General features: G+C 38.5%; 1 protein-coding gene across 3 annotated transcripts in view; it reads right to left on the bottom strand.

Annotated features, from left to right (window-relative positions):
* Positions 1-12,177, bottom strand: part of fig4a (FIG4 phosphoinositide 5-phosphatase a) — a 56,187-nt gene that overhangs the window by 26,156 nt on the left and 17,854 nt on the right. For all 3 annotated transcript variants that reach the window (XM_082506760.1, XM_082506762.1, XM_082506761.1), the window contains 6 exons: positions 11,439-11,536; positions 8,035-8,168; positions 7,218-7,334; positions 3,875-3,920; positions 3,571-3,719; positions 2,848-3,014 (listed from right to left, as the gene is read on the bottom strand). In XM_082506760.1, coding sequence (XP_082362886.1) covers positions 2,848-3,014; positions 3,571-3,719; positions 3,875-3,920; positions 7,218-7,334; positions 8,035-8,168; positions 11,439-11,536 — 711 coding nt within the window. The remainder of the gene's footprint in view (positions 1-2,847; positions 3,015-3,570; positions 3,720-3,874; positions 3,921-7,217; positions 7,335-8,034; positions 8,169-11,438; positions 11,537-12,177) is intronic.

The raw sequence follows: 12,177 nt of genomic DNA, 5'->3' as shown, positions 1-12,177 counted from the left end.
TGACTTGTACATACATCATAGCAGTAAAAACTCTTGTAACAACTGCACTACAGCATTTTGGCTATGAGTGTGTGCTTAGATAATCTCTGTGAGCGTTTGTGTGCTCAGCATGTGGCACGTGCTTTGTACATTTGCCTGGTTTAGTGCCATTTAATTCACCCTCCCTAACTACAGCACGAAGCCACGTGCATGCTGCCCCAACAGTCACGTTAGGTAATTAGAAACTAAACTGGGTTTTATTACAGCCCACCACCAAGACTGTTCTCCAATTACGTTTTTTTCTCTGAGATTTATCTCGTGTATCACACATGATACGAGTTACTGGTGATCTTTGAAAATAATATACACGTGCAACCATTATGAATGAAAGGAAGGAGGAATATAATTTGACATCATGTCTGTTAATTGTCTTAATAAGCATATGAGGTCACACTGCATCTACCAATTAAAAGGCTGCACAGGATATGGAAGCTTACACTACATGGTTCTGTGTATAAAATTGATCTGTGATTCAAGGGGAAGCTGTTACAGTGCTTGACTATGATATAAAATTATATGTCATTTACCTCATAGGAAGTAGCATTTTATAATTTTATTCTACTGTATTTATTTTAATTCCCCATATACATAATAAAAATATATACAACATACATATGCACATATGAGTGCCATTAATAGGAGAACTTATTATGGAAGGATTATGGTTTTAACATTTACCGGGTGTTCTTTTTTTAGAAATTACTGAGCAACACAAGGGTGGAATTACCCTTTTCCAATTTTGCAGAAACTAGTCTAAAAGGGCATGGAAAACATGACCACGGAAAACATGACCACGGGAAAATCTGTGAAAATGGTTGTGCCCTTGTAAAGGGTCAAGTTGACAGAACAAACCAGCCAGTGCTCAGACTACAAAGCATTTAGGCTAATTTGTCCTTATATAGTCTTCTTAAGTGGCAACAAGTAGTTAATCATATTACCTGATTCAGGTCATGGGATTGTTCAATTTGCAGTTCATGAATCCCGTTCGAGTGTGATGGTCTCTGGCTGTCTGTGCTGCTGGATTATATGGGCTTCTTTTTAAAAATTCTTAATACACGCTACTCTCAGCAACAAACTACTGATTGAATTTCTCAAAACTAAATCAAGAGCAAAGCACCACAAACAAGGTCGATGTTGTAGGTCAAGTAGTGCAGTTCTGTTAATCAAGGTTTAAGACACAGTACACAGTCTTCTTCTTCACTCCTGGAACACTCGCTGGTGTACTGTGAAAACACCTTTGTAAACCCATTAAGATTTCTAGATACACTGATTGTAACCACGCACTAGGGTGTCATTTAAAATGATTAAAAATCTAAATTGCGGACATTGCAAAGCCACTTTTATCAGTAACTGCTGGGTAATTATGTCATGTCTACAAATTGGCTGCAATCAAAAAAATATCTGCAATTAACAATATTAAAAATCTCATCTGCAGTCATGCGCAGAAAAAAGGGGTTTAGCAAAGGTAAATGTGAAGTAACTGCCTTTTTTTTTTCCTGAGGAATTTTGACCCACCTCTCTTTACCATGTTCCCACAGTTCATTGAGCTTTGCAGGCATTTATTTGTGTGTAGGTCTCTCAAGGTCTTGTCCCAGCATTTCAGCAGCGCTGATGTTCTGGACTGACACCTTGTTGCTGCAGTCTTTTAGCTACTGAATTGTATATTTGAAGCTGATCATTATCCTGTTGCATGTCCCAATTTTAGCCAAGCTTTAGCTGTCAGACAGTTGTCCTCATATATGACTCTAGAATAGCTTAGTATGCAAAGGAGTTCATGTTTGGCTCAATGACTGTAAGGTGCCTCGGTCCTGCTGCTGCAAAACAGACCCAAATCTTCTCGCATCCACCATTGTGCTGACAGTTGGTATGAGGTGTTTGGGGCGACCGTGGCTCAGGGGGTTGGGAATTGCATCTGTAACCGGAGGGTCGCCGGTTCGATCCCTGGGCTCTCTGTCCTAGTCGTTGTGTCCTTGGGCAAGACACTTTACCCTACTTGCCTACTGGTGTTGGCCAGAGGGGCCGATGGCGCGATATGGCAGCCTCGCTTCTGTCAGTCTGCCCCAGGGCAGCTGTGGCTACAAACGGTAGCTTGCTTCCACCAGTGTATGAATGTGAGAGTGAATGAATAGTGGTATTGTAAAGCGCTTTGGGTGCCTTGAAAAGCGCTATATAAATCCAATCCATTATTATTATTATTATTATTTAGATTTTGCCAAACATGGCATTATGGTCTCGTCTGTCCAAAACACATTGTTCCAAAAGTCTTGTGATTGGTGCAGATGCAACTTTGCAAACATAAGCCATTTTTGTTTTTTAGAGAAACAATACTTTTCCCCGACAACCCTTTCAAACAAGCCATGCCTGTTCATTTTCTTTTGAATTGAGATGTCATGAACTTTGATATTTAACATGCTAACATATGGCTTTACAGTCACCAATTCTTTGACTTGGTGCAGTTTCTCTGAGTCACACAGTCGCACAGTCTGGCTTAAAAGTGAATTTGTTAAGTTGTCTGTTGCTGGGAAGATTGGCAACTATCTTGAGTGATTTTCACTTGTGACCAAACTTTCTCACAAAACGTTTTGTGAGCCGATTCACATTTGTCCTATGTTCTGTTCAAGTAAAGGCAGAAATGTTTGCTTATATGTAATTATAGAGTGTCGTTTTCTTCATACTTCACATGAGTGTAAACTATACATGCATGCACAGGTTGAGCCCATTTCTATGGAAACCTGGAACATAACTAAGGGTAGATTCTGTTTAATACGGAGCATAGCTGAGGATAGAAGGAACTAGCGTAGAACACACCTGAGAAAGCATTGCTGTAGTACCGTGACAGCGTTTGCATGATATCTTTGGAGTGCTGTGTCCAGGGTGCAATCTTGCGGTAAGTCTTGACCCTGTGCACGAGCTGAGAGCCCCCGTACTGCAGTGACAGAGTGTCTCCATGGTCTTCATACAACTCCTCAAACAACCTGAACAGCACAAAAGAAAAAATGTCATCAATTCGCAAGGGCAAATAAAACTGTGATTCATTTATTATTTTGGTGATGTGGACTTTTGGAGGATTATTTTTTGGGAAAAAAAAGGTGTTAAAAAAAAAAGTAATTAAAAATACCTCAACTGATTGGGTCTGTATTTTGTGCTTGTTTCTTTGTATGTGTGCAACAGTGATCAACTACTAGAGAGTTATGAGTCATATTAAGTGGTGTTAATGTGCTGTTCTAACAGCTTTCACGTTGCTTGTAAGAACGCTTCAGTTCAAGCATGTGACAGATTCTTGTTCTCCTTGATGCACTGACTGTAGCTCATGCTGTGTTCAGATGGAAAAAACTGAGCTTTAAGTGGCAGTTTCAAGTAAAAGTAGACAGAGACACACACTACTGACTAATGTTTGCGAATACTGAATTTAGAGCAGCAAACTTTGGAATAAAAGGTTGGAATAACTGCGTCTGCCAAAAGGATTCCAAATAAATGAAAAAGATAAAGTTTAGCATGGATTAGATTTTCAGGCAATTATATGAACTTTACCTCACGCAGTCAGTATCAAACTGGAGCTTGGGCTTGTCAATCATTCCCAGTGCGTAAAGCTGATAAGCCAGAGCGCACTTGCCCACCATGAACTGGGCAGTATTGGTCCGGTCAAGACAATCCACACAGTTGGTCCGCAACACACCAGTCTACACATCAAGCAACAAGAGGAAAACAGCTGACTTTATAAACTACAGCCTATTAACTCAGTAGTAGTAATCATTATGATGATGACAAACAGGCAAGCCTTTTTAAAAAAGACTAAATTTTTACAATTGTGTGCAAAAAGCTGCAAAAGACCTACCTGCAGTCGCCCAGTGGATGTTATTTGTCCACCTACATCTCCCCACCTGTAAAAATGTTACTTAATTTACTGAAGTCAATAAGCAAACGGAAACAAACCGAACACGTACATCACAATACTATTCTTCTGCAAGAACATTTTCTAATTTATTCCGGCTTCAGTATGATGAAACTGCGATGATAACTGTCATCACAGTGACTGTCACCATTACGAGAATGAACATAATGGAATGGGTGCAGACACAGCAAAGGCACCCTGACACAATGCACCCCCATCAGGAGTGCAAGTACAGAAGAAAATGTTCAGCAGACAAATTCTAATACCCAGAGATGAAAAGTGGAACTCATGTTCACATTTACACTGCTGTAGTACTTTCTGTGCAAAACCAAGCAAAGTTATACTGACCCCTAGAAAAAAAAAGTTACAGTATGTTTAAAATTTAGAAAAAAAGAGATTAATTCTTGGTTATTTTGTTAACGTGAAGTCAGAAAGAGGCAAACAACCAGAGTGCTAGTTGCTAATAGTTTTTTTTTTGTTACATGAATGTTAATAAACAGGACACCAATTTACTGATTAGTGAACTTGTTAGTAGGTACATATTGTGTTACTTGGGGCCAAGCTGAACCATCCAGTAGCTGGCCGTTGCTTTACACTTCACTGTGTAGACCTTGCTAGTACCAGTTTAGACCCTCTTTTGCTTTCAGAACTGCCTTAATTCTTCATGGTTTCATAGATTCAACAGGGTCATGGAAACATTCCTCAGAGATTTTGGTCAATATTGACACGATAGCATCACATTGCTGCAGATCTGTCTGCGGCATATCCATGATGCAAATCTCCCACCACCAGTGTTGGGAAGGTTACTTTTAAAATGTATTCCACTACAGATTACAGAATACAAGCCCCAAAATGTAACGTATGAGAGTAACGTATTCTGAATACAATGGATTACTTTATATATTATCAAGCTTTTTACAACTACATGAATGTACTATTGCTGTGTGATTTATTACTATTACTGAAGGCTACACGCCATACCAGTACCAACTAGATTTTTAAATCTTAATATAAAATGAGTAACCGTAGGGTGGACATTAGGTAAGGCTGCACTTTTTGCAGCGAAAACTATTCGGCGTGTATATAAAGCAGGTCTGTGTCTCCGAACCGTAGTAAATGGACCTCTGGCTAATACGTCAGGTTCCGCGTCAGGCTCGTAACCGATAACTAGTTTTACTTTGTTGTCTGGGTCAACTCTGCTAACGAGAGACAGAGAGAGGCGTTGAAAGGCTGCTCCAACAGAACGTCTTGTTTTGGAGGAAAACACGAACACAGTGTACAGTCGAGTCTTAATAGCTTACTTACAACTGGGCTACACTGCCCATGAGGCTACATTCTTTAGGGTTATGCCTGTAGCACTCTGCCTATTGCCTTCATATTAAATAATTTTTTGAACAATAATTAAAAAAACATATTTTGTCACGTCATTATGTGGGCTGCAAGTAGAGGTGACATGGGCCGCGAGATTGAGACACAGGCATTAGAGCCTCTTAATGCGTTTTGTTTGGGTTTCCAGTGTTGTGCCAAAAAGTGATTTCCAATGTTTCCGTCTGTTTTTTATGTGTAATACCATTACGTATGTTGCTAAATAGACTTCGGTGAACAGGTATTGCAAAGGGGTTAAATACACAATTTAAAAAAAATGACCTGTTTCTCAATTATCTTTGTAGCTGTGTTATTGTACTTAATTATAATCAATCAGCTTCCTTTTGTCCACTTAAAATATGTTTACAGAACTATTTTTGCATTTGTTGCAATTTCAGCTGTCCTCTTGGCCAGAATACTCTTAAAAGAGACATTTTTTAAAGCAAACAAGAATTTTTTTTAACTCCATAAATAAAGGACACATAAAAGTCACTGCCAAAAAGTGATTGCGGCTTCTACCTTCTTACAGGAATGTTGTTTGTTGGTCAAGATGACTGGATATAATTCATGAGGGATATATTTGACATATGTTCACATATTGTAGATCAACAAGTTATTTATAGCAGTTTAAATACAACCAATCAGTTTTTGGCAAATGCCAGAAATCAGTTTTTGGCAGACAATCCCTTTTTGGCACAACACCGGCAATGCGTGGAATTACCAAAAATAGAGAGGGGACAGCCTAACATATGAAACAGGAAAAGACTGCCGTGTAATCCCTTTATTTTAACAAAGTAACTGTATTTTCCTTATTCCATTTAAATTCTCTACCACTCTCATTCAACACTTTCTTTTTAAAAGGGAAAAACAGCAAATAAAGAAAATCACCCTTTGACGAAAGGCAGACTAAATTGTACAAAAGCAAGCAGAAATCAATCAATGCAAAGAAACCCCAGTAATTCTGAATTTCTCCTTGTGAGCTGTGGATATTTAAGAGGAAGTTTTAAAACACATTTTATCATCTCTGAATAAACTCCGTGACCCACTTTAAAATCAATCAGCAGGTGTAGCTAAAGTATGCATCAAAGTACAAAGTCTGAATGCAGCGAGATGGAAACTTCAGACAAACGTGTAAATGATCAGAACAAGGCAGCGTTATCAAGACTTTGTAAATATCTTCATTATCCATGACCCAATTCCTGCATGTGATGAATGCTACAGGTGTCATACCTGATTGCACAAACAAACAAAACACCTACCAGTGTATGTGTGTGCGTGCATGTGTGTAGTTGGGAGCATGTGGCTGAGCGTATGAGTCCTTAAAGCAAAGAAAGTGTGATAGCTTACGTAATGCAAAAGAAAGGGTAATAAATATGTGCTCTGGCATGGTCGTTGTGTTATGTAACAGAATGCTAATGCTGAGTAAAAGCGATTAAATCATCCAGACAGTAGAAGAGCCAGGCACTATGTACATGGATGGCAATCTACTCAGCTCATTAGCAGAAATTTCAATGTAATACAACTGCCATCAGGCATAATTTCCATTAAGAATTCATATGTGGAAAGTTTCAAAATCAAGCAAGTGTCGATAAGTGTGATCATGAATATGGAAAATGACAAAACCTTAAATTTACAAAATTTGTGGAAAACATCCGATATATAAATCTAAAAAAAGACACTATTGCGGTTTAGTTTTCTGTAACCCGGTCATATTCAGATTCATTAAGCAGCTTCCATTTTACTTATTAGTTTGCTTCAAATAAAACTGAAACAGTAACAGATGTGTTTGTTTTGCACATGGGGCTGACTGAAAGTTTTAATTCTTGTCCAGCAGTGTGTGTTTCGGCCTTCTCTGTTTTAAAGGGGCAGAAAAAGAAGCAATCGAATAGGATTTAAAAAAAAAGAAAAGAAAAAGTCTCACCTTTCATCTGGTCTGAGAGTGTGACAGTAGAAGTCAGAGCGATTAATGAAGAAACCCGTTCGCTTGACCACGTTCTCTGCTATCATACTCAGACGGTCGAGAACATTGCACAACTTGCTGGGACAGAAAGAGAAAGATTGGAAATGTCATTTTAACTCGCTGAAGAATAAATCATTTTAAAAAATGGATGTGCCTGTAGAAGCTCATTCATCAAATTTTATATCCAAGTCCCTAGACTTTAACATCTCTATTCTTTGCTCCCAAAAGGGTTCAGGTTAAAATGTCAAGATCTCATATGAGTGTATCAGAAACAATGAGAAGGTCTGGAAATGAATAATGTCAGTATTTTAATCCAGAGAAGTTTCAGAGTATCCCAGATAGCTGCTTTGAGCTCTCTTTAACACGTCTGTCCGGACCTTCCCAAAATTCCTCTACAACAATGTGAGAGGAATTTCAAGCAGTTCTAAGAGAATTATAAAGTCACATAGAAAATGTTTACTTCAAGTTATTGCTGCTAAATATTGGTTATACAAGCTACTAAAGCCCAGGATGTACTTAGTTTTTCACAGTGACTCTGATTTTCCTGATATACCACTTTCACAGGAATGAGGTGGACATGGGGGTCACAGTGATTTTGTTATTTGAGTGCTTACAGGCATACAAACTTGTCCAAAGGTTCAATTTTCTCTTTATGTAATGTGCTTACGTCACACCATGATATTTTTCCCCTCTTTCAAAGTGAGCTTCTTATTTTGATGGTAAAAACACAATAAACCTGCACCTTAAAGATATTCTGTGCACTAGTATTTGTCAATACCTCTTGGTGTATCGGGCCATGTCCCAAGCGATATAGTCTATGCAATGGGAGGGAGGGAGGAACTGATTCAAGTTGACCACAGCACGGAACAGCTCCTCACTCAGAATCTTCTCGTGTTTCCTTTTTTCACGCTTCTGTAGCACAACAAAGAGATGTACACATGTATGTGTGATTCTATCAAACGTCAACTTAAGTGTTACATTATGGGGAGCTTGATGTACAGTCACAATAGTATCTGAGTTCTTTGAAAGGTTTCCATTAGGGCTGTAGTCAGACATGTAACAGATTCTGTGTTTTCCTTTGAAGTATTAATCAACATCCGTTCATGTCTTTTACACAGTGACCTCAGAGAACACAAAGCTGCAAGATGCAATTTACAGGTATCGAGCAGAGTAGAATATATGTAATAGAAACCACATGATGCAGGCCAAGGACATCCCAGCCTACTAAAATCAACCTAAAAATGAAAATTAAATGTGAAAAAACATTTTAATTAAACAAAAACAAAAACACGACTTTCACAAGGAAAATAAATAATCAGAAAAAAAAGGGGGTTATGTTTTGTGTGTAAAATATTAAAACGAGCGGTCCACACACGCACACGGGTACTTAAATATAAATATAGGATATACCTCTGGCACTAATTGGTATCAATTTGAAAGTCCTAAATTGCTTTGTTCACGAATGATCCCATTCACAAACTTGGGTGTCCACGTCGCCTGACCTCTCACCTGCCTGGCGGGGTGATGATACCCCATGAGCCTTTTATGGCTGAGGGGCAAAAAAAAAAAAAACAGTAAAACATTTAGAAATTTTGTCCAAAGTAATATTTAAAACATCTTTCTCCTGCCTTTTACTTCAGTTATGCCTGCACAAACTTACAAAACTTTGTGGCCTTAAGAACTGTTGGTCAACATCTAGCAACCAACCAGATTGGTTTCCAAGCTCACTAAGAAAAAAAATGATGGGCAACAACATCAAACTGCAAAATACAGCAAATTTGATGGTGTAAAATTTAAAAGTACCTTTGGCGAGCAAACATGGTGCAACAATATTACAGTGATTATAAATCTTGCCTCTAATTTTGTCGTAATCAGTAAGTGAAAAAAAAAAAAAAAAACAGAAAAAAAAATCGAAGGAATTATTCTTTGTCAACTAAAATGCATGAACTCATAATCCTTCTGTGTGATCTGCAGTCACACTATCCATTAAGCTATTTCCACATGAACTCCACTGTAGCTTTATGACTGATCACCCAGGGTGATAATCAGCTTGGACGCATCATTTAGCAGCTCACATCGCCATTCAAACATCCAGCAGTGGCACCACAGCAACCAGTCAAATTACCAGCACATTTCCTCGACCATTCAGCAGAGCGTGTCATACAGGCAGACACGTATACACGCTCGGTCACACTTTCTGAGCACAGATGAGATGCTACAAGTACAGTACACGTGAACAAACACTCAGAACAGCAGACTTGTATTGTTCACAGGTATAAACAAGCTTTAATAAAAGGCCACAATAATGTTGAGGTGCAAAAGTGCAGTCGCAGATCACGAATGATAACATAAAACAGTCACACATGCACACTGACGTATGGGAGTGGGCTTTTCAGTGACGTATTAGTGACGTTAATGAACACTGTAATAATATGGGTGTATATTTTACCACAATGGTTTAATGGGTTTCATGTTTTTCTGTAAGGTTACAATCCAAATTATATATCTAAGGGTACAGCGTACAAGGTATCCTGAACAAGTCATTCACATGCTTTACCATGTGTGCCTTTACACCTCCTTTCTTACATGCTGGGATGCATGCATTAGCCCTTGCCAAAATGATGCACATATAAAAGAGTTTGAAGGGCCAGCATGGCCCATGCCACCTCCATTAAGGGATAGATGGCAGTGGGTTTTATGGTTAAATGCCATTTCCTTCCTCTTTCTGTCTCTCTTGGATAATCTGGAGGGGGGTATTTTGTTAGCAGGGGATCCCCTGCTTTGCTCCCCGCAGTCTGCAAATTTCACATGGCTGTGGCTTGTGCACACCTCTGAGCTCTGTGATTCGTTCCTCATCTCACAGTTCCCCTTGTGAGTGACAACGTGAGCTGGAGACCCAATCTACGGAGTATATGGCCATGTGCCCAACATAAAGTAACTGTGATGCACACAAGGATACATCTGCAGCATGAAGCAAGATAAAGCATTTTATAATCTTCATAATTTATAATAAAACATAATAATCTTGCTTTTTTTTTTTCTTTTTTTTTTTAAACTGACAGCAGTTTAAATGAATTATGTTAATTTTTCAGCAGAATAATATGGAAGGCATAATGTGGTGAAAGCTAGGTGTGTCTTATCAAATGTGCTTGTGCGTGTTGGTATGCTTGTGTTTCCAGAACAATGCAGAAGCAGATCAATATTCAAGGCAGCTTTTCAACTGCTTGTAATCAGCAAGCACTCAGAAAGTCTCCTGTGACTAAACGGCTCCACAGCAACACCTAACGCACCAATATCAACAGAATGCTTGACAAATTACAGTTGTGCCCTGCACTATAATTTTAAATAGCTACCTCTTGAGTGATCACACAAGAAAGTTATATTTGATCTAAAGATATGCCTGATGTATATATAATCCTTAGCCATTTTTAACTCTTTCAGTTTTAATAAAAGTGCTGTACCGAGAGTATTGGCAGGGACTAGAAAGAGAGGCCACATTTCTCCCACGTTAGCTTCTCTTCATTGGCTTATCTAATTTAAAATCCTTCTCCTCACTTACAAGGTCTTCAATAACCAGGTGGCATTTTATCTTAAAGGCCTCCTAGTACCATATCACCACAATAGAGCACTTTGCTGTCAGACTGTGGGCTTGCTCATGGGGAGGGATTGTTAAGGTTTTCTCTGTATTATTTTAAGCTGTTTACCGTACAATATAACGTGCCTTGAATTGACTGTTTTTGTGAATTGGGCTTATGTAAATAAAACAGATTTTACTGACTTTATTGAACTGAAATTTGATATACAGAAAATAAAATGTAGATAAATTAGCAGAAGACAACATGAGCTGTGTATTTACGTATTTCCCTTTATTGCATTGTTTCTCTGAAAGCATTGTGTTGCAGATGTGCCCTAAAGTGCTAATTAACTGTAGCACTGGAAAAATTTAACCGTGAACTCTCTAGCCCTAGAATGGATTCACAGGTACATTCAAATCTGCTATTAATTTAATAACTAAGACGTTCGAAGTCTGCATACTTGCATAACTGTGTGGAGATGTGATTTTATTTATATCACAAGAATTTATGTAAATAGTAAATAGCTTGTAAGTGATTTTATTACTTAATGACTGTATTTTTGTGTCATTAAACACATTTTGGAATACTTATTTCAGCACCTCCCTACCTTGACCAAGTTGAGGATGATGATGGGTGAGCCAAAGCGCTGTAGCATCTGGTCAAAATGGAGGCCAGCTACATAGGCGTATGGGTCAGCTTGGTCCACTGCAAAATTAGACAGAAAAAATATTTTAATGGTTAAATATTTAAGGGTCCTCACAAGAATATAACACAACTTTATTGACCTCAATATAAATTATTTTTCAAAACAATATTGCATATTGTCACAGCTGAGGTAAAAGTAGCAACAACACTGAGAGACCTACATCACCACCACCACCAAATACACTACAGTGGAACACTTGGTCTAGCTGCTATGAAAAAGAAGTTATCTGAGTCACTTGACTAAATGCTTAAATTCTTATCCATCACACATCACTATGATAGAGCCATCCGCTGTGTTGTGCCTGCATGACTGAGCATGCGTCAAGGCATGACATGACAAAGAGATCTGATAATAGAGATCTGATTAGGGCTGTGCGATATGAACAAAACACTCGACTTGCGTGAAGTGTTTCCAGCTGCGCGTCATGTACCTGGAGTCGAGTGTTTTAACAGATGCATGAAACTATACATTTTTAGACATACGTTTTTAGCACCTGGCGGCTCTTTTTTTACTTCTCATCCGTAAATAATCTGCTCTTTCACGTGACTCAGTTTATTTTGAAAAGTCTCAACAGGATCTTGAGCTTTATTGTGAAAGGTTTATGTGGAACATAAACAAGCGGACACGCGATGGTGTTACC

Source organism: Aulonocara stuartgranti (genome assembly GCF_965226115.1).
Source record: "Aulonocara stuartgranti genome assembly, chromosome: 15".
NCBI classification, from domain to species: domain Eukaryota; kingdom Metazoa; phylum Chordata; class Actinopteri; order Cichliformes; family Cichlidae; genus Aulonocara; species Aulonocara stuartgranti.
Note: the sequence above shows the minus strand (reverse complement) of the source record. Positions and strands in the feature narration are given on the sequence as shown.